The sequence below is a fragment of the Aulostomus chinensis genome, chromosome 7, assembly GCF_037954235.1.
Source record: "Aulostomus chinensis isolate RoL2024-O1b breed Wild chromosome 7, RoL_Achi_v1.0, whole genome shotgun sequence".
NCBI lineage: Eukaryota > Metazoa > Chordata > Actinopteri > Syngnathiformes > Aulostomidae > Aulostomus > Aulostomus chinensis.
In genome coordinates, this window is record NC_141326.1 from 20845384 (window position 1) to 20864531 (window position 19148).

Consider the following 19148-nt stretch of genomic DNA (forward strand, 5'->3'; position numbering starts at 1 on the left):
GTTAGCAATGTCAGGTGACACTGACTGAATAGAAACTAACTTATATTTCATAACGTTGCACACCTCATTTTTTAATTTTAAATCATAATACAATTTAAAAGGTACATTTCTGAAAGTACTTTTTTGCTTTGTTCTACGTTCTGACACCTGTATTTAAAGCTTTGATTTATATTTAAACCTTATTAAATATAGGCATTGCAATTTATAGAAAATCTGGAAACAAAATCTCAGTGCTTCAAAACAGAAAAAAAACATGAAAGAATCAGAATGTAGTTAATACAATGTGTGTGCGAAATACGGTGTTGACAGACTATTGAGGAAATACTGACATCTACCGCCCAATAGCTGCAGCATACAGAAGTTACAAAACATTTTCAGCCATTGCAAAATCACGTGTACCCTTGTTATGCAAGCGTTTCACTTCCTGCCACTAAACCGCGACTCTACACATCGATCGTCCCAGGTGAGGAGCAAGAACGAACTGCCGTGTTGCAGCTGAAAGAAACGGTGATGATTTAAAAACACCCTGCTGACCTGTGCTATTGAAAGCTTTGTTTTCTTTTTAGGATGAAGATGAGAAGCAGACCTACGACGTCAACTGCACCTGAATCACTGGGGAAAGTGAAGAAACGAACAGGGCAGAACTCCGGTGCAACTCTCTCTAAAAAACTACGAATAAAGATCGATGCAGAAACAACCAGACAAGGTGTGGGGTGATGATGCTGTCGCGCGTGAAACGTTTGCGTGTTCACCAACGTGTGCGTTCATTATGACTTGCAGGGTCTCCCCTGAAGTCTGCAGGGGTCCAGAGGAGAAGCGGGCATGGCAGCATCCTGCACTACATTTACAGAAGCACCCTGGGCCAAAGTCTTCACTCTCGGATGAGGCAGGTAAGACTGCTGCTAACAAAACGCCCTGAGACCACATGTCTGTTGACAGCTGTAAATATGCAACAAGGGATCGAAGCGAAGTAAAATCTGGTCAACTGGACGTAAGTTTATCTTGAACAATGCAACTATGCAACAAGGGGATTTTTTCATCTCTCTATCTCAAGGACTGAGACTGACTTGTAGAGATGAAAAATATCAATAGTATAGAAATGTAGCGATATTGGACAGGTGAGGACAAATTAGCTCATATTGTAGAAACCATAGCACAGGCAACAGATAACAATCATGATTTCACACAGTCGCACAATATACTAAATGGAATTCTCCACATCAAGATGTGTCTTTAAGAAAAGATACTGGTGCCAAATGAACTCCATACCACATTAAATATGTTTAGTACCTGCCGTTGCTCTGATCTGCTACAAAACTGCATGCAGGAGCTTTCTAATACTTTTTTTTTTTTTAATTTCCCTCCGTTGCACCTTTCACAGATTCTGGTTTGCACTTTTACATTGTTTTTTGTTTGTTTGTTTTTGTTTAAATGTACTCATTAAGGAAAAAAAAATTTTCTGGTTGCAAAATTCTCTCTCTCTTTCTCTCTCTCCCTCAGTGTCTCCAGGAACCTTTCGTTCGCTCCCTGTCCTCCTATCATTTCCACGGATCTGCCAGCCCCTTTGACCGCAGGGTCACCTGCCTGGAGTGGCACCCCACTCACCCCACCACGCTGGCGGTGGGATCGAAGGGTGGAGACATCTCTCTGTGGGACTTTGAGGCACCTGCAAAAACAAGCTTTATTCAAGGGGTGAGTCCCTGAATGGAAGCCTGACTTTTTCTTTTTTTTTTCGACTGAATATTGGCTGACAGTACATGATGTTTAGCAATATTTATGTGTTGCTTTATATGTGCACCCCGTGTATACATTTACTCGACAACACACTGTTACTGGTTCTCTGCTCGGATGGGGGCTGGAGACTCGGTCAAAGACATGAAGTTTAACCTGTTAGACCCCACTCAGCTGTTCGCCTCATCTATGGGGGGCACGACAGCCCTCCGAGGTTTCAGTGGGACAAGCCTTTTAGAGTTTGACCCCCGGAATCAAGCTTCTACAAAACAACTATGGTCTTACTTCAGTGTGTCTGTGCTGGGCAGTTTATTTTTGGCCATCTTGTCCAGTCATCAGTCTTCTTTTCAAGTGGCCTTTAAATCCTCCATCAAGGAGGTTATTTGATCATCACATTCTTTTTTTTTTTTTAACTTTAAACTGGGTTCTCGAAAATGATTTACAACTTGTGATTTCTGCCAAACCTTTGGTAGGCGGTAGCATAGCCAGGGGAAGAGGCCATTCATTTTTTTTGGCTGATGAATTCAACATTGTGAAAAAAATGCTCTTTTTTTTTAACATTTGGATCTGCTGAGGTCTCCAGGCTCCCGGATGCCGCCTTCAAGTTCCCTCTAGTTTGTTTAATGCTGTCTTTCTTGCATCGCTCACCTGCAATTACGTTTCTGTGCACAGAATGGTGCGGGAGACTTTATCGGAGGGATGAAGTTTTGCCCCAATGACCTTTCCAGAATCTATGTGGCCTCAGGTGAGGGCAGGTTGATCTTGCAGAGCTTCGAGGGCCGAACACCCACCGTTCTGTCCACAACTCAAGACTGTGGCCACGAGCACCACAATGTCTGGTGAGAAGCACGCGAAGACGACTGATTAGGCCAAATGACTAGAAATATTCTTCTCATGTAAGACGAGTGGCATCTGTTGGGACTGGTCTGGTTGTATCTGGCATCGGTGAAATAGGCCTGTACCTTTCCTATCTTTCACTGATAGGAAAAAAACTGTCGACAGCACCGAATGATTGTTTTTACCCCTAATAAAATCCCACCGATATTATAAATGTGATCAAATAAAACACAAACCATTATGTATGGCTAGCTACCACTGGACATACTTGAGAAAATATGTCTTTTATAAATTTGTAAGAACCAAAGCTTTCATTCAGAGTTAGAAAAAGGAATATTAAACGGCAGGAAAGTGTTTCTAAGGGTTGTTTAGACATCGGGCTCATCAATCATGGGCATTTTCATGTTTGTCCTGTGCTTTCTCCCAGTTACTGGTACTGCTGTGTCGACGTGTCTGTTAGCCGACAAATGCTTGTGACAGGAGACAACATGGGGCACCTCGATCTCCGGGATCTGAATGGGCAGAAGGTGAGTGATTATTTTAAGTGAATATAATAATAATAACGCTTTTTGCCGCACATAGTCATTACCACTGAGAGCCTTGCCTGTCTTTTGGACTGTATTTGACAGAATTAATGTCCTTTTCTTTTGGTTTGATAATAAAGATTTTCAGTGAGAAGTTGCACAAAGCCAAAGTGACACATGCGGAGTTCAACTCCCGCTGTGATTGGTTGTTGGTGACTGCATCCGTTGACCACACGGTGAAGCTTTGGGACCTCAGGAACCTGAAAGACAAGAAGAGCTTCCTTCATGACCTGCCTCACGAGAGAGCCGTCAACTCAGGTAGCAGTCGGTCAGTCTTCTAGAGAAACACGACCACGGTCTTAATCACTTTCACGCATACAATTGTTAGTTTTTTTTTAGTCAAATGTCCAAAAATGAACATTCAAAGTAAAACACACAAGAATGAAAATAAGACCAATGCAACAAAATCATGGGCAAAATATCAGTGTAGTAATTCAAATCAGGCATGTCACTCTCAAAAAAATTAGAAAAAGAAATAAGTAAAAATCAACAACATATTCAAACTACACAAGAAAAAAAACCCAATGATAATAATCACAAGCCAAACCTTGATACAACAGCAATTTTTATGGAGTCATGGAAGCTCTGAAACAGAAAAGTTAATGCTTGTGCTTTGAGCTGCAGTCACCTGACCTCAACCTGCTACCCCGCAATTCCTGATGATGGTCTCTTCTCAGCCTATTTTAATCCGTGTGACTGCTCCAAGCTGCTCACAACTGACCAGTACGACCAGGTCCGGGTTTATTCCTCCTCTGATTGGTCGAAGCCTCAGCACATCATCCAGCATCCACACAGACAGTTCCAGCATCTCACACCCATCAAGGTCTGTGGCTTCAGCTCGGTGATCACTGCTTTCATGGGTGAGACCGAGCCAGAACCTCCTGGAAAAAAACGGATTCTGATACTTCTTCACAAAAGTATTTGCCAGTTGAGAATAAATGTTTCAACTTGAAACTGATGTGTTTCTGGTGTGTCTCTGCAGGCCACGTGGCATCCTGTGTATGACCTGATTGTGGCGGGCCGCTACCCCGATGACAAGATCTGTCCTGGAGATCAAAGGACCATTGACATCTTTGACTCCAACACAGCCGAGCTGGTGTGTCAGCTGTACGATCCCACCGCTTCAGGAATCAAGTCGGTGAGTAGAGTTAAAGCTGTCGTAACTGATCATTTTAGCCACTTGGGGGCAGCAGATACAAGTTTTGTGCACAGACATCAAGTTAAAGGACGCACTCGCTCTGAGGGATCTGTACTGTGCTCAAATACATTTGTCCTGCAAACACCAGTTTGTTTGAGTGGATTGATCCCTGTCTTGGCCTGGGGAAAGAGGGACAATGGACCCTTTGCTAAGTCTAAAACTCTCGGACTAAGCAGAGCTTGTCCCATAGTCAGTATACTCTCTGAAGAAATTCTGTCTCAGCTTTAGATGATTAAAAAAACTATTTACACAGAAGCACTTACAATAGGAGTTTCCTGGATACATTCAGGATGTCAGACAGACTCAACAACAAAATAACAAAATAAATCAAGCTAGAAGCTCAAGCCTGCAGTTCAGAGAGAAAATGAACATTGCAAAGCACAACAACCTCAAGGAGCAGCACCGTCCCTGTAGAGATGAGGAGGTCTCCATTCCCTGTTACAGTCATGAAGAAGTTAAAGCAGTAGGCCGATGTAACATTACACTTACTAGTAAGATAGTGAGCATTAGCTAACTACAGTAATGTTAGTAGCCTATAAAGTACTTGTATTCGCAAGTGATCAGCAGTGTGTCAGCCCAGTCCTCCATAAAAGTAATGATCTACCCTGGAGCCGACAAAGCTGAGCCTGTCGATCATCGAGAGGCTCAACTGGATTTGATGTAGTTCTCCTTCCAACCTCTCCAGGTAACAAGTGTCTCTGTTCCAAGACCCCCCCGACACAAAGTTGAATCACTCACCTTAGCTCACAAAACCAGCCTGATAATGAAGGAATGTAGCACCACCATGAAAACATGATGAAACTCTGCTATGGCTAATCTGCGTTTCGGGTGCGTGGCTTAGCTAAGAGTCAATTGTGCTTCAGGGCCAAGTGTTTCAAATTTCCATGTACAAGACATACACAGCATCATTCACCTGGACTCTTGTTTCTGTCAAGAGAATCAGGAGAATATGGTTTTGACCTCTAATAACTATCAAGGGAAACTTCTGAATCTTCAGCTACTAGCTGGGTTTTGAAATAGCTGCTGGAAAGATGCTGAAGCGATGGTTAAGAACTTATGAAACTCTGAACTTGCAGGTCAACAAATTCAATCCAATGGGCGATGTGATCGGAACTGGAATGGGTGAGTTTTTAAAAGTATGTGTTAGTGCCTGACGTGTGTGATGCTCAACTGAAGACGTCCATTTGTCTCACCCGGCTCAATCTTGACCTGCAGGTGTAACAATACTTGTCTGGGATAGAGACGAAACATTGATCGGGGATCAACACAAACCGCAGAAGGAAACGTCAGCCGGCGGCTTATCAAGCCAGAGGAGGAGTCAGCAACGGCCCGGCAGGGGCAGGAGAGGTGCTGCAGACCTGAAGCTCAAGAAAAAGCTGGCTTCTCTGGAAGAAGCAGAGACCCAAACAAAGATGAGGTGCACTAAACAGAGAAAAAAGTGAACTGCATGTATCAGTCCGATACTGAGATCCTCGTGTACATAATCTCCTGTTTCCTGTTTCAGGAATAGTTCAAATGTTTTAAAAAAGATTATTTTATAAACTAGTTCAAGATGTAAACTTGTTTTTTCTCACTATTGTTTTTCTACTGTACCGAAATAAAATTGTTCACACCTAATGAATTTCTGAGTATGTGTAAAATAAAAACAACCACTGGTACTCTTATACATGCTTTGTGAAACCAGGTGGTTACAAGAAGTAAGCCTGATGCTGTGAACATACGCCAAAATTGCACCGTGTTGTCTCTGCGTGGGCGGCACGGTGATGCAGTGGTCAGCACTGTCGCCTCACAGCAAGAAGGTTCCGGCTTCGAGTCCCGGCTCCAGTACGGGATCTCTCTGTGTGGAGTCTCCATGTTCTCCCTGTTCCTGTGTGGGTTCTCTCTGGTACTCCAGCTCCCTCCCACAGTCCAAAGACATCAAGAGGGGACGAGGCTGATTGATACTCTAAATTGACTGTAGGTGTGGCTGTGAGGGTGAATGGTTGTCTGTCTGTATGTGTTGGCCCTGTGATGGACTGGCGAGCAACATATTGTGGCATCAGTGTGTTCGTGTGTGTGTGTTTGAGCCCCACTTTGTGTATGTAAAAATAGAACCCCATGTATTGAACCAGTTCGTACATACAATCACGCAAAATCCAAATCATGTGTTTCATGACATACCTGCCAAACAACCTGTCGTGTGTGCGTAAAGAAAAATGTATTACGTAACAGCAGGTAAATTATGTAGAAAATGTGAAAACCAGTCAAAGGTTGAAATGGATGAAGGGAGTTTTGTTTTTCTTTGCAAGTTCTTATTTTTTAAGAAAGTAATTTCTTTGAAAAAAAACGTGTCATTGTTAGATTTACATATATTTTTTTAAAGATTTTCCTAAAATATCCAAGGCACTAAAGGTCATTTTAGCCACATTTATTAGCTCTTCACTGGTTACAGTGCTGCTTTAGATTGTTAGACCTGACAGAGGCTCGAGACTGATACGTTTTACTGGTTCTGGACAGGGTGACAGACGCAGACAAGCTGAGTGAAAGATGCTTGTTAGAATATGTCATTATAGAAAGTAAAACCAACTGAGTACTGTTACTGTTTTGGAAATGCATTCTTCATCTTGTAGGGTGTTTTTTTTTTTCTTTGTCAGGTTAGTCATGTGTAGAATGCTTCAAGTTTATTAACCAGTCATACTAGTTTGCCAGCAGTTACTGAACCGAGCATTCAGGAGCTGTAACACATTCAAGTAGGAAGCTCTGCTGTCACCTCACTCAATACTTCAACCTGATGGCTACAAGTTCTTTCTCAGAAGAGGACCTGATTTGTCCTAGATGCACTGAAATTTACCGTCATCCAGCCCTGCTCCAATGTGGCCATAATGTTTGTAAACCTTGTTTACAGGCATTTTGGGAATGGAAAGGATGCCGGGAATGTCCAGTGTGTCACACCGTGGTTGTCTCCAGGAAGCCTCCACCAATCAATTTGGCTCTAAAGATCGCTGCAGATGAATATCAAGTGCGAATGGCCAGGAAGAGTCAAGACCTTTGTGTTCTTCACAATGAGAAGCTGAAGATCTTTTGTCAGAACGATGAAGAACCCATCTGCCTCATCTGCCAAATGTCAAAACAGCATAAAACCCATGACTGCAGTCCAGTGGAGGAGGCAGCCCAACAGAAAAAGGTAAACATTTTAAAACCCGTACGTTTTTACGTTGTGTGTTGCAAAACGATCACTTTGATCAGTAATTAGCATGGAACTCATTTTAGAATATGTCTAAAATAGTCAATAAATATGCTCATCAATCATAATAATTGAGGCAGGTAAAAACGTGTGCACCATCGGAGCAGCATTCCACACCCCAAAGATTCCGTCCACAATCACAAATTCAGAAATGCAGAGAATTAATTTAGGCTCAACAAAATGAAAACCCAAAACGTTGTTTAATTTAATAAAGACAAGGAGAGGTGATTTCACTCTTATGAGTGCGTGAAACCGAAAAGTAGCAAATACCACATGTAACACAGCAAGCAGCGACTCTCACGCCCGGCAGATGCCGTTGACAACAACGTGGACAAAAATCAACTTATTCTATGTACACCATACAGAAAGAGGAAACACAAACTATTGATCTGAGAGCACACATGACGAATAGAACTGTGATTGAAAGGGTTTTTTTATGGGATTTTGACAAGAACATTTCATGTGAACATTTCAGACTGAAATTTCAGCCAAGCTTGAGTCAATTAGGAAAAGGCTCAGGGCTCTGAGGAAAACGAAGGAGAACTGGGAGGAAACCAGAAGCTACATACAGGTAGAAGTCAGCACATCCGTTGTATTTAGAACATGACCTCTGCTTTGTGTTAAGAGCCTCAAGCCTGTTTAGCCTCGTGCCTTTTTTCACCAGTGTCAATAATCAGCTTCAACAACATTTCAGACCCAAGCGGATCAAAACCAGAATGCCATTAAGGAGGAGTTTGAGAAGTTGCACTTTTTCCTTTTGGAGGAGGAAAAGACCAGACTGAAGGCACTCAAACAGGAAGAGGAAGTGAAGATGCAGGTGATGAATAAGAAGCTGGAAGAAATCGAGAACCAGATCAAGAGCCTCTCCTCCATCGTCGATGATACTGAGAAAGCCCTCAAAGCGAGCGATTTACCATTTTTACTGGTAGATACAACCATTACATACACCAATTATTTATTCTTACCTTGATGAAAAGATTAAGTCTGAATACTGAGTCCTGGATACAAATTAATTCAAATCCACCATGTGAAATGGTTTCTACTTGTCCTAATGTTTGAGTTTTTCTGTATGCACATTACTGCATATATGCGCATCAACAGATTTTTATTTCGATGTTAATTTTCAAATTTCTCGTAAACGTGTCTACATGCGATCCCATTTTCAAGACAACATTTGTTAAAGAGAATCTGTTTCCTCTTTCATTACCTGCCTGCAGGACTACAAGCAGACAACGATAAGGTACCATCCAACAACCGTCTGCTCACATCAACACTGGCAGTCTCTACAAGACAATGTTGTAATCATTCTAACATGTTGCAGGGTCAAAACCAACATTGGAGGGTCACAGTGCATCAGAGATATTCTGATAGACTCTGCAAAGCATCTGGGATCCCTTAAATTTGGAATTTGGAAAAAGATGGCAAACATTGTCCAATATGGTGGGTGAGCAGACTAAGAGACAGGAATCTTCTGTACAAGGTATTATTGTCATTCTACTGACCTTTTGTTTTCCAGCTCCTGTCACAATGGACCCAAACACAGCCCAGTCCAACCTAAAGTTCTCTGAAGAGCTGACTTGTGTCCAGTATGCCAGCCAGCAGCTGCTACCCAACAACCCCGAGCGCTGCAGTGGCCGAGTGTGTGTTCTTGGAGCTACAGGTTTCACATCTGGAAAACACAGCTGGACTGTGGATGTTAGCCAGAGCAAAGACTGGTACATTGGAGTTGCCAGCGAGTCACATAACAGGAAGAGTGCCGCCTTCCTCTGCCCGTCTGAAGGCTTCTGGGTCATTGGCCAGTGTGATGGTGACTCATTTCAGGTTCAGAGGTCATCTCAAACAACACTGGTGTTTAAAGAGAGGCCACAGAGGATTGTCGTGGAGCTGGACTATGACAAGGGGAAGGTGGTGTTCACCAACGCTGTAGATTTCAAGTCAATATACACATTTAAAGAGAAATTCAGAGAGAGACTTTTCCCCTACTTCTCTCCTGGGATGTGCGGGGAGGGGAAACAATCCAACCAACTGAGAATCTGTCCCCTGACCATAACAGTGAATGTAGAAAAATCATGAAAACACCCGATGAACAGAGTGTGTGTTCTGATCTTCACAGCTGCAGCTTTCTTTATTGATAGGCTTTATTCTGCTATTTTCTTTATCGTAGCGATTATGTTGTAAATCCAGCCTGTAGTACAAACTCTTTTTTTTCATCAATTGTATACATTTCTTGTGACCCAGAGACTCCAAATGAGGACAGATTTATTATCAACCTGGACAAATAAGTCACACCTCTTTTCATCAAATTTTATGGAATATTTTTGTATTTTATTTTATTATTTTTGATGCAAAATAAATATTTTCTCTTCAGACAAATAAGGCACATGTCATTTAATATGTCTGCTTCCTTTCTTCTTTGTATAAATGCCTTAATGGATAATTCCCTTTTTACTGCAATAAAGACAAGAGCTTAATCTTTAAACATTCCAGTTCATTCATGTGATATTACAGCAGCGGCACCTTGATAGCTGTATGCTGCCCTCTAGCGGTCTACTGGCTGAGCTTAACTTCCATGTTTAACAACCAGCCTTTATTTTGAAAAGCACACAACGCGGAAGTTACCCAGTATCGTTGACGCTCCTGAGACACGTTGAGCTAAGTTGTCAATCAAACTGCTACCAACCTCTGAACAGCTACAGCAGCTGTTATTGAGGACATACGTTTACTTCATGAACAGGGCCGTGTTGGCTCTTTGAGCGAGTCGGGCCGCAACAGGAAATGCTGTTTTCAAATTTGCCAGATAGGATCAGTCAGGAAGCAAACACTTTAGCTGCAAATCTGCAGAGCTGAGGGACCCTGTTTACTGCTTCACAGTCCTCTGTGCTGTCTTTTTGGAGATGAGAGCGACGCTGTTCCTGTGTCACGCCGTCGCCTGCTGCTGGTTAGGCAGTGCCACACTTTCCAAAACTGATGCCAAGAAGTCGCATAAAGCTGAAGCCGAGGTGAGCAACTTCCAGGTGACTGACGTGGATGTGTGGATATGTGTGTCCTCCTACTGCATGTGTGTCCTCTTGATGCTCCTACTGCATGTGTGTCCTCCTACTGCATGTGTGTCCTCTTGATGCTCCTACTGCATGTGTGTCCTCCTGATGCTCCTACTGCATGTGTGTTCTACTGCATGTGTGTCCTCTTGATGCTCCTAATGCATGTGTGTTCTACTGCATGTGTGTCCTCCTACTGCATGTGTCCTTTCTAATGCATGTGTGTCCTCTTGATGCTCCTAATGTATGTGTGTTCTACTGCATGTGTGTCCTCCTCCTGCATGTGTCCCTCTAATGCATGTGTGTCCTCTTGATGCTCCTAATGCATGTGTGTTCTACTGCATGTGTGTCCTCCTCCTACTGTATGTGTCCTTCTAATGCATGTGTGTCCTCCTAATGCTCCTACTGCATGTGTGTTCTACTGCATGTGTGTCCTCTTGATGCTCCTAATGCATGTGTGTTCTACTGCATGTGTGTCCTCCTACTGCATGTGTCCTTTCTAATGCATGTGTGTCCTCTTGATGCTCCTAATGTATGTGTGTTCTACTGCATGTGTGTCCTCCTCCTGCATGTGTCTTTCTACTGCATGTGTGTCCTCTTGATGCTCCTAATGCATGTGTGTTCTACTGCATGTGTGTCCTCCTCCTACTGTATGTGTCCTTCTAATGCATGTTTGTCCTCCTAATGCTCCTACTGCATGTGTGTCCTCTTGATGCTCCTACTGCATGTGTGTTCTACTGCATGTGTGTCCTCCTGCATGTGTGTCCTCCTACTGCATGTGTGTCCTCTTGATGCCCCTACTGCATGTGTGTCCTCCTAATGCTCCTACTGCATGTGTGTTCTACTGCATGTGTGTCCTCATCATGCTCCTACTGCATGTGTGTTCTACTGCATGTGTCCTCCTACTGCATGTGTGTCCTCCTACTGCATGTGTTTCCTCTTGATGCTCCTATTGCATGTGTGTCCTACTGCATGTGTGTCTCTTAATGCTCGTACTGCATGTGTGTCCTCCTACTGCATGTGTGTCCTCTTGAAGCTCCTACTGCATGTGTGTCCTCCTAATGCTCCTACTGCATGTGTGTTCTAATGCATGTGTGTCCTCTTGATGCTCCTACTGCATGTGTGTCCTCCTAATGCTCCTACTGCATGTGTGTTCTAATGCATGTGTGTCCTCCTACTGCACGTGTCCTTCTAATGCATGTGTGTCCTCTTGATGCTCCTACTGCATGTGTGTCCTCCTACTGCATGTGTGTCCTCTTGATGCTCCTACTGCATGTGTGTCCTCCTAATGCTCCTACTGCATGTGTGTCCTCTTGATGCTCTTACTGCATGTGTGTCCTCTTGATGCTCTTACTGCATGTGTGTCCTCGTGATGCTCTTACTGCATGTGTGTCCTCGTGATGCTCTTACTGCATGTGTGTCCTCTTGATGCTCTTACTGCATGTGTGTCCTCTTGATGCTCTTACTGCATGTGTGTCCTCTTGATGCTCTTACTGCATGTGTGTCCTCCAACTGCTCATGTGGCCTCCTATTGTGTTTTGGATCATATTTGTGGTGTGGAGAAGCTCCTGCTGGTAATAAAATGTGCCTTGTTTGCTGCTCAGACGTCTCTTGCAGAGGTGTCAGTGCTGGAGAGGGGGCTCGTTGTGTCAGACCCTCACTGGAAGGACATTGTGAAGGAGGAGAAGAGACATTGTGCCCAAATCAAGAAAACATTCCAAGGACCAGTGCTGGGATATGTGACCCCTGTAAGTCTGGACCAGTAACAACACTATAATCTCACCATTAAAGGAAAGCTCGGTAGTTTTATTTGAAGGCTGCCTGAATGTAAAGTTTGAAAATGAATTGGAAAAGTTGCTGGTTCTGAAATCCTCCTTTTCTTTTTACTGTGGTTGATGTTCGCTTTCTACACTCGCTTTTGTGAGACATTGATGCTTTTTTGGTTGAATTTGACATCAGGGAATGAAAATTCTGTTATGGGGTACTGATGACAGCTGAGCTAGTTTTAAAGCTCAAGTACAGGACCCTTTGTCTCTATCTACTGGTAATGACAGGTGATTAAATCAATTATTCACCTTAGCAGAGGGTTAACAGGAACTGGCTTGGTGTGAACACACCTTAATAGTTTAGTTTCACCACGTCTGAATCAGATTATTATTATTTTGTTTAACTGCATGGACTTTTTAGCCAATCTAGTCTAATATTGCTGTTTAACTGAACAACATCTGACTCCTTACTATTCATTATGCTAAGCTAACTAGTGGTCAGCTGGTCTCTGGGGGTGAATAAGCATACTCCTCCCCCAAATTTGTTGTGTTCCTTTAAATATTTGTCTCCTTCAGTATTTTATATGTAGGTTTTTTTCTTGATTTTGTTTTTTTTTAAATCTGTGTCATGTCTCCTTTTCCCTTCATCCAGTGGAATTCCCACGGGTATGACATCGCAAAGTTGTTCGGCTCCAAACTAACTTCAGTGTCTCCGGTGTGGCTTCAGCTTCGCCGGCGAGGACCTGAGATCTTTGATGTGACGGGGATCCATGACCACGACCCAGGTAGAGGTCCTGCATCACTAACAGCCACATGGGAACCACTTTTCTGGTCCTTATCTCTCATGAAAGCATCATTTTTCCTCATGTCCCCACAGGTTGGGTCAAAGCTGTACGCAAGGCAAATAAAAAAGTCCGGATGGGTGAGTAGATGTGGTCCTGATCAACTCCTGATGTCTCAGAAGACGGTGTAGTTGACTCTCCTTGCTCCCTCATGCTCAGTACCCCGGTTGTTATTCGATGGCTGGTCTTATCAGGACTACATGAGCGTGCTGGGGAGTGAGGATGAGATCGAGGAGCTGGGAGGTGAGCTGGTGGATGTTGCAAAGGTAAAGTCACACTGAGTTCACCTTCCTTGCTAGGTGTTTGTGCTGTTTCTGTCTAACGGACATGTGGCCCTGCAGACGGAGGGCTTTGATGGCTTCACGTTGGAGCTGTGGAGCCAGCTGGGAGGCAACAAAAGAAAGTGAGCCGATCTGTCAGCATCTTATTTCTTTCATGGTGTTTGTGTTGTTGTTGCTTTTTTCTGAGATGGCTTGAGTGTGATGCAACACACACTGATTTCTTTCATTCAGGGAGCTGGTGCATCTGGTGAAACACGTATGTGAGACTTTGAAGGCTAAAAGATTGGACTGTATTCTTGTTATCCCACCAGCTGTCACAAGGTGAATGAAACTTAACTGTCTTTAAAGGAACATGACACCAGTTTTGGAAACACGCTGGTTTGCCGTCCTCCCCAGAGGCAAATGAGAAGATAGATCCCCTTCTCTCTCCATACTCTGTGCTGCATTAAAGAGCTGAGAGCCACAGACACCAGCTGACTGCTAGTTAGCTTTGCACGATAAATGGTAGTTGATGGAAAATGTTAGCATACCTCCCTCTTCAAAGCTGACTTTGTCTGAATTCATGTAACTAGGGTTGCATTATATTCACTATGAAATGACAATCTGAGATTATGAGAAATTGTTATTTATTTTAGATATATTGTCAGAACTACTTTCCCGACTGGGTGCATTGATTTGACACAGCACCACAAAAGCCTCATAGCCTCAAAACAAAATGTTTGTTGTTGAATAGAAGGGCAACTTTTACTATAAGTCTTGACTGACTAGTAAGAAAGACTGAGGATTACTACTGGACAAATTAAAATCCTGAAATTGATCTTCATGGCAATTTTTTTTGTCAGAGATAATGGTAACACTTCCCATCCACTGATATTTGTTGTGCTAAGCTAACTAGCAGTCAGCTGGTCTCTGTAGATCTCAGCTCCATTCTTCACCCTCACAGAGGAGTGAAAGGTAGCCACCTTCTTGTCTGGCTCTGAAGAGGACAGCAAGTTAGCATATCTTCAATTTATTTGTTGTCCTCTTTTTAATATGTAATTTGTTTTTGTCCTGATCAGCACGGGCCGGCAAGGTATGTTTGGCAGGGAGGAGTTTGAGCAGCTGGCCCCCACAGTCGACGGATTCAGCCTGATGACGTACGACTACTCCAACGGTGCAAGGTGAAGAAACACACTCAGGCTTTGCCATGAATCCATTAACTGCAAACATTTATGACATGACTTATGTCTTTTTCTTTTTTTTTTGTAACAGACCAGGACCGAGCTCCCCGCTGCCCTGGGTGAGAGACTGTGTTCTCCAGCTAGCACCCAACACTGAGTGGAGGCAGAAGATCCTGCTTGGACTCAATTTGTACGGCCTTGACTTTGCAGGCCAGGGAACAGAACCGATACTGGGGGCGAGGTACTGCATGAAAACATTGCTACCACTGCTGGAATATTCAATTCAGAATTTAGTGATTTCAATCTACTTGTCCGCTGATTATCTGCAGGTATATTGAGATGTTGCGCGAACACAGACCCAAAATGCTGTGGGATGAATATTCTGCTGAGCATTACTTCAGTTACAAGAGGTAATGCTTCTAGAAGAGAATGCAAATTATTGGCCTCCCTTCATACAATTGAAAATACACATCCTCCCTTTTTTTCACTTTAGGAACAATGCAGTGAAACATGTGGTCTACTATCCATCGCTGAAGGTAAAAATCTTTACTTTGAAGTTTGTGGGCACAAAATAGTCACAGTGCAGATAATTTGAAACGGCACAAAGCGAATTTAGCACAACAGCTTAATTCAAGGGAAGCTGCGTATTCCATAAAAGATGGCACGCTCCCAAGTCAATTGTATCATGTTTGACTCTGATTTGTGAAGCACGGGCTCCTGCAGACGCAACAGTGAGCTCATTCTCACCCAAAAGACATGTTTTCATTTCAGGTGATTCAGTTATTAGTATTTTACTCACTTGGCCAAGAATCTATCCTGAAGCATACACACTGGACCTCTTACATGTTTTCATTAACTGTGCTGTTATTGAATTTGCATTATTTCTATAATTTTACAGTCAATGCACATGAGGATCTCGTTGGCGAAAGAACTGGGCACTGGGCTTTCATTGTGGGAGCTGGGACAAGGACTGGACTACTTCTATGATCTCCTATGAAAGCTGGGCTTGTTTGTGAAGACTGTGCAGCACGTGGATTTTTTTTTTTTGTGTCCTGATCACGGTGCCCTAAAGTATCAGTTTTCTCTCCAAGTGAAGTGACATGAACTCTGAACTGAGCCACTGACAGGATTCAGGTGATACTGGTCATGAATGTGTTGAGAAATCCAGGGATTTGTTTACTCTGGCAAACAAACGGTACTGTAATGTTTTACTTCTTTTCATTTCTGATGTTGTGGAGGAAACAAATCAATTTGTGCAGTTCACTTTGAGTCCAGCAACACATCTCTGCTCAACAGAAGGTGCATGTTCATCGGTGTGTGTCGAGGTTAAACAAGTGTATTCTTGCTCTGAGGTTCAATCCAAATCCAGAACTTTTCTGTTCTCTCGTGACGTGTCTGCTCTTGGATCTAAATTTTACTGTTAAAGGGTTCTCATGAATACAATTGATTGTATGGTTTTTATTGGTTGTTTTATTACATTATCAATGGATTTACAATGTTGTAGAACTTGTGTTCTGACACATCTTACAATATCTGTCTGAGATGTTGAAGTACATGAATATAAATGCTGAGTTCCTGTGGTCCAGCTGTTTTTACTTGGCGCCACTGAGCAAGATGAGATTATTTACAGCAAGTGGCGTCGACTGCATGTTCTGTCCAGTTATTAGATGTCTGTCAACGACTACATGAACTGCATCTTCTGGACTCGCTGGAAAACAAAGATAAGTATGAAGAAGGCTTTAGTTTTGGGAAAGTTGATCAAATTCTTAACAATGGAGAGGAAGTCTTACCTGTGTAGGATCCGCCGCTATCCTTCACGAAGTCTTCCACGATTAAGGGAAGGTTAGCAAAGTCTGGCCTCCGCACTAGCTCAAACACTGATGGCTGCCAGCAACAACACATGCTGTGACGACATACATTCATGTAAAAGTACAAACATATTTGTACAGCAGAGGAAGACCTACCCCTGTTAAGCTGTAGCCACTGAAGATCCACCGTTGTCCCTCAGTGGCACAACACAGCGCTGATACTCCTTGTCCCACTGCGCACACAGGTTCTGCACAGGGACACACAACCTGTAACCACATACATCAGACTAACAAAAGACCAACTTCTAAAAAGAGGCTCACTTACTGAGGTGAGAGATGAAGTGTGTGAGGATGCGGTGCAGCGAGCCGCTGTGTGCCAGGTCATTCAGTGCTCCGGGGCAGTCTGGGATGAGCAGAGCCTGGTATCGAGCACCTGGAATGGGTCATCATGACACGACTGAGCAGAGTCCAACCAGCAGCAGCAGCAGCAGCAGCAGCAGAGATAACAACAGTCACATGACTGGAATCATCTTACCATCAATAGATTCAAGTTTGGCTGGAGTTGCGTAAGGTTTCACATTGAAGTCCTGCACCCACCTCGCCGTACTTTCATCCACTCCAACGAACTCGATCGGCTTCCCCTGTAATTAAAACTTTTAACTCCACATGTGAAACAGCCAATGTCACACTATCTCCTACTCCATGAAAACGTCAAGGGGTTCACAAAAGTGCTACTTTTTTTTTTTTTTAAACGGATGTCCGTGATCTCAGAGGATGATATTCTAAAATGTTCCAGTGGACGGAAATTTTAGAATATTTCATAACACTGCTTGATGAGCAAAAAACTGTAAACGCAACACCGAACCTTACGACTAGATTTACTTTTTGTTCTCTTGGTTGGGCTGTTCACTCTTTTCACTGGGCGATAGAAAAGTATAAAAGCCTGACTAAAAGGCAGAACGGTTCGAAAAGCATTCATGCTCCACGACTTTCCAAAGACAACCATTGGATTTTGGATGGATGTACATATAGAATCGGTCACTTGAGGGATGTTTCCACATTTTGAATCTTTTTCATTTGTAGGCTAGAGCATTTTTTTCTGACATAAGAGGCAAACATGGTCCAAAACAAACAATGATATGGAAACTGCAAGAATGACAAGCAGAATGCATTCTAGTGCACAGACTGTGGGGTTTTTTTTTTTGGTCTTCAAACATCCCTGAAGATCTTTTAGGTTTCCCTTTTAAAGTTTTTAAACCATTTTCTTCATTACATTTGACTTATGTCCATTTGTTTGCCATGTAGCAGAGTTGTATCTTACCCCTGGTGTAGCTGTCTGGAGGTTAAACACGGAGCTACAAAGACCGAAGGACTGATGGAAAGACTTCGCCGAGACACCTACAGTGGACAGAACACACCAGCTGCAAATTCAGGGGACGGACACGGGATGTGGGACTGTGGTCTGCGACATTTTCACAGTTTGCTTAAAATTCATCTGACAATTAAATGGAAACAACATGAAATTTATGAGGCAGCACTACAAACCCGATTTGCGAAATCCTAAATATTTTGGAGGCCAATCCTTCACCAGTGTTTAACAGATAAAAAGAAGAGCCAGAAAGTTTAAAGTACATAAATATTGAGAATTAATTTTGGAGTTAAGCAGCTTTGTCACTTTTATTTATTTTTTGACCATTTTCATTACTTTGTCATCGCTTAGGATGGTCATATATTCTGAAAAATGCCTTTTTAAACACGAAAAATAAACCTATAAATCCATGTCAAATTTTACCTGAACATATTTACCAATAATGAATGAGAAATCTACATGATTTAACACAACATAAACATGCAAAATAAACATGCAATATAAACCACATTTAAACTTATATGTGACAATTTATGAAATAGAATTCTATAACCCTTTTCAATTCTTTTTTGGTGAAGCAAATTTCCAAGTCTGGAAATAGATATTTTTCAAACTCCATTACTTTTCCAGGTTTTCCATTACCGTGTGTGCTTGTGTTTAACCTGTGAAATGAAAAATATAAGCATTTACGTTTCGTGTTTTTTTTAAATAACGGAAATGGCCTTTAAATTAGGAAGTATCGTGACTTTCTGCAAAGAACATGCTCAACAAATATTATGCATATTTTAAAACCTCCAAAGTTGACTCGATAAAAAAGTGTCACGGTGCACTCTGTAATAACTAAACTTATCTTTAAAAAAAAATGTGATTGCAACATTTTTATTCGCAGCCTTGTTTAGTGACGGAATTTACTGCAAAAGTATGTTTTGTGTTCAACCATTTTTTTTTTCTTGCCCTCAAAATGTGCAACAGAACGTATTTTTATTTAGAGGATCTTCTTTAGGCGCTTAGAAGACCGTGTCCGGGTGTTAGCTAATGCTAGCTAGCTAACATCCTCCTCTTTACCTTGAGCAGACGCACTGGCCACTATCAGACAAGTCGGCTTCGCAGACATGTCCGTTCCCTTCCTGTTCTCCCTCCAGCTGAAACCGTTTTCGCTGGTTTGGATTTAATATTACGGTAAGTTTGGATGAAATATTGTGGGAGGAAACACGCGAGGAGGAAGTACAGTCACCTGACAACAACATCCGCTGGACAGATTTCAGAATAAAAGTTCAGAACAACATGACGAAAAGACGTTGTTCACAAAAG

The 19148-nt window shown here is 42.6% G+C and overlaps 4 protein-coding genes across 8 annotated transcripts in view; 3 read left to right on the top strand and 1 right to left on the bottom strand.

The window, feature by feature from the left end:
• ddb2 (damage-specific DNA binding protein 2) overlaps positions 1-5967 on the top strand; it is a 76813-nt gene extending 70846 nt beyond the window's left edge. For 3 of the 4 annotated variants that reach the window (XM_086209117.1, XM_086209118.1, XM_086209120.1), the window contains 10 exons: positions 567-706; positions 781-890; positions 1501-1692; positions 2404-2570; positions 2996-3095; positions 3233-3410; positions 3830-3975; positions 4135-4290; positions 5427-5472; positions 5566-5967. In XM_086209117.1, the coding sequence (XP_086065243.1) occupies positions 568-706; positions 781-890; positions 1501-1692; positions 2404-2570; positions 2996-3095; positions 3233-3410; positions 3830-3975; positions 4135-4290; positions 5427-5472; positions 5566-5792 (1461 nt within the window). In that variant the 5' untranslated portion in view covers position 567 and the 3' untranslated portion in view covers positions 5793-5967. Of the gene's footprint in view, positions 1-4; positions 464-566; positions 707-780; positions 891-1500; positions 1693-2403; positions 2571-2995; positions 3096-3232; positions 3411-3829; positions 3976-4134; positions 4291-5426; positions 5473-5565 lie in introns of those variants that run through there. The other variant, XM_086209119.1, reaches the window with a different exon arrangement.
• An 880-nt stretch (positions 5968-6847) lies between these two features.
• On the top strand, positions 6848-9876 carry LOC147258979 (zinc-binding protein A33-like). Of its 2 annotated transcripts, XM_086209116.1 has the most exons (6): positions 6848-7513; positions 8049-8144; positions 8268-8498; positions 8791-8813; positions 8895-9013; positions 9090-9876. In XM_086209116.1, the coding sequence occupies exons 1-6, from the start codon at positions 7121-7123 to the stop codon at positions 9644-9646; spliced, it is 1419 nt and encodes a 472-aa protein (XP_086065242.1). In that variant the 5' UTR covers positions 6848-7120; the 3' UTR covers positions 9647-9876. The 2 variants fall into 2 exon arrangements, with proteins under 2 accessions (XP_086065242.1, XP_086065241.1); XM_086209115.1 differs by having other exon boundaries at positions 8791-9013.
• A 317-nt stretch (positions 9877-10193) lies between these two features.
• Positions 10194-16309, top strand: chid1 (chitinase domain containing 1). Its single transcript, XM_086207812.1, has 12 exons — positions 10194-10572; positions 12216-12359; positions 13030-13162; positions 13255-13299; positions 13379-13485; positions 13561-13622; positions 13732-13821; positions 14559-14660; positions 14752-14901; positions 14990-15070; positions 15154-15196; positions 15559-16309. Exons 1-12 carry the CDS (start codon positions 10468-10470, stop codon positions 15655-15657), a joined length of 1161 nt encoding a protein of 386 aa, XP_086063938.1. The 5' UTR covers positions 10194-10467; the 3' UTR covers positions 15658-16309.
• gatd1 (glutamine amidotransferase class 1 domain containing 1) lies at positions 16088-19083 on the bottom strand. Its single transcript, XM_086207813.1, has 7 exons — positions 18903-19083; positions 17790-17866; positions 17004-17109; positions 16794-16901; positions 16625-16716; positions 16451-16544; positions 16088-16368 (listed from the first exon to the last, which is right to left on the bottom strand). The coding sequence occupies exons 1-7, from the start codon at positions 18949-18951 to the stop codon at positions 16253-16255; spliced, it is 642 nt and encodes a 213-aa protein (XP_086063939.1). The 5' UTR covers positions 18952-19083; the 3' UTR covers positions 16088-16252.
• Between the last annotated feature and the right edge of the window lie 65 nt (positions 19084-19148).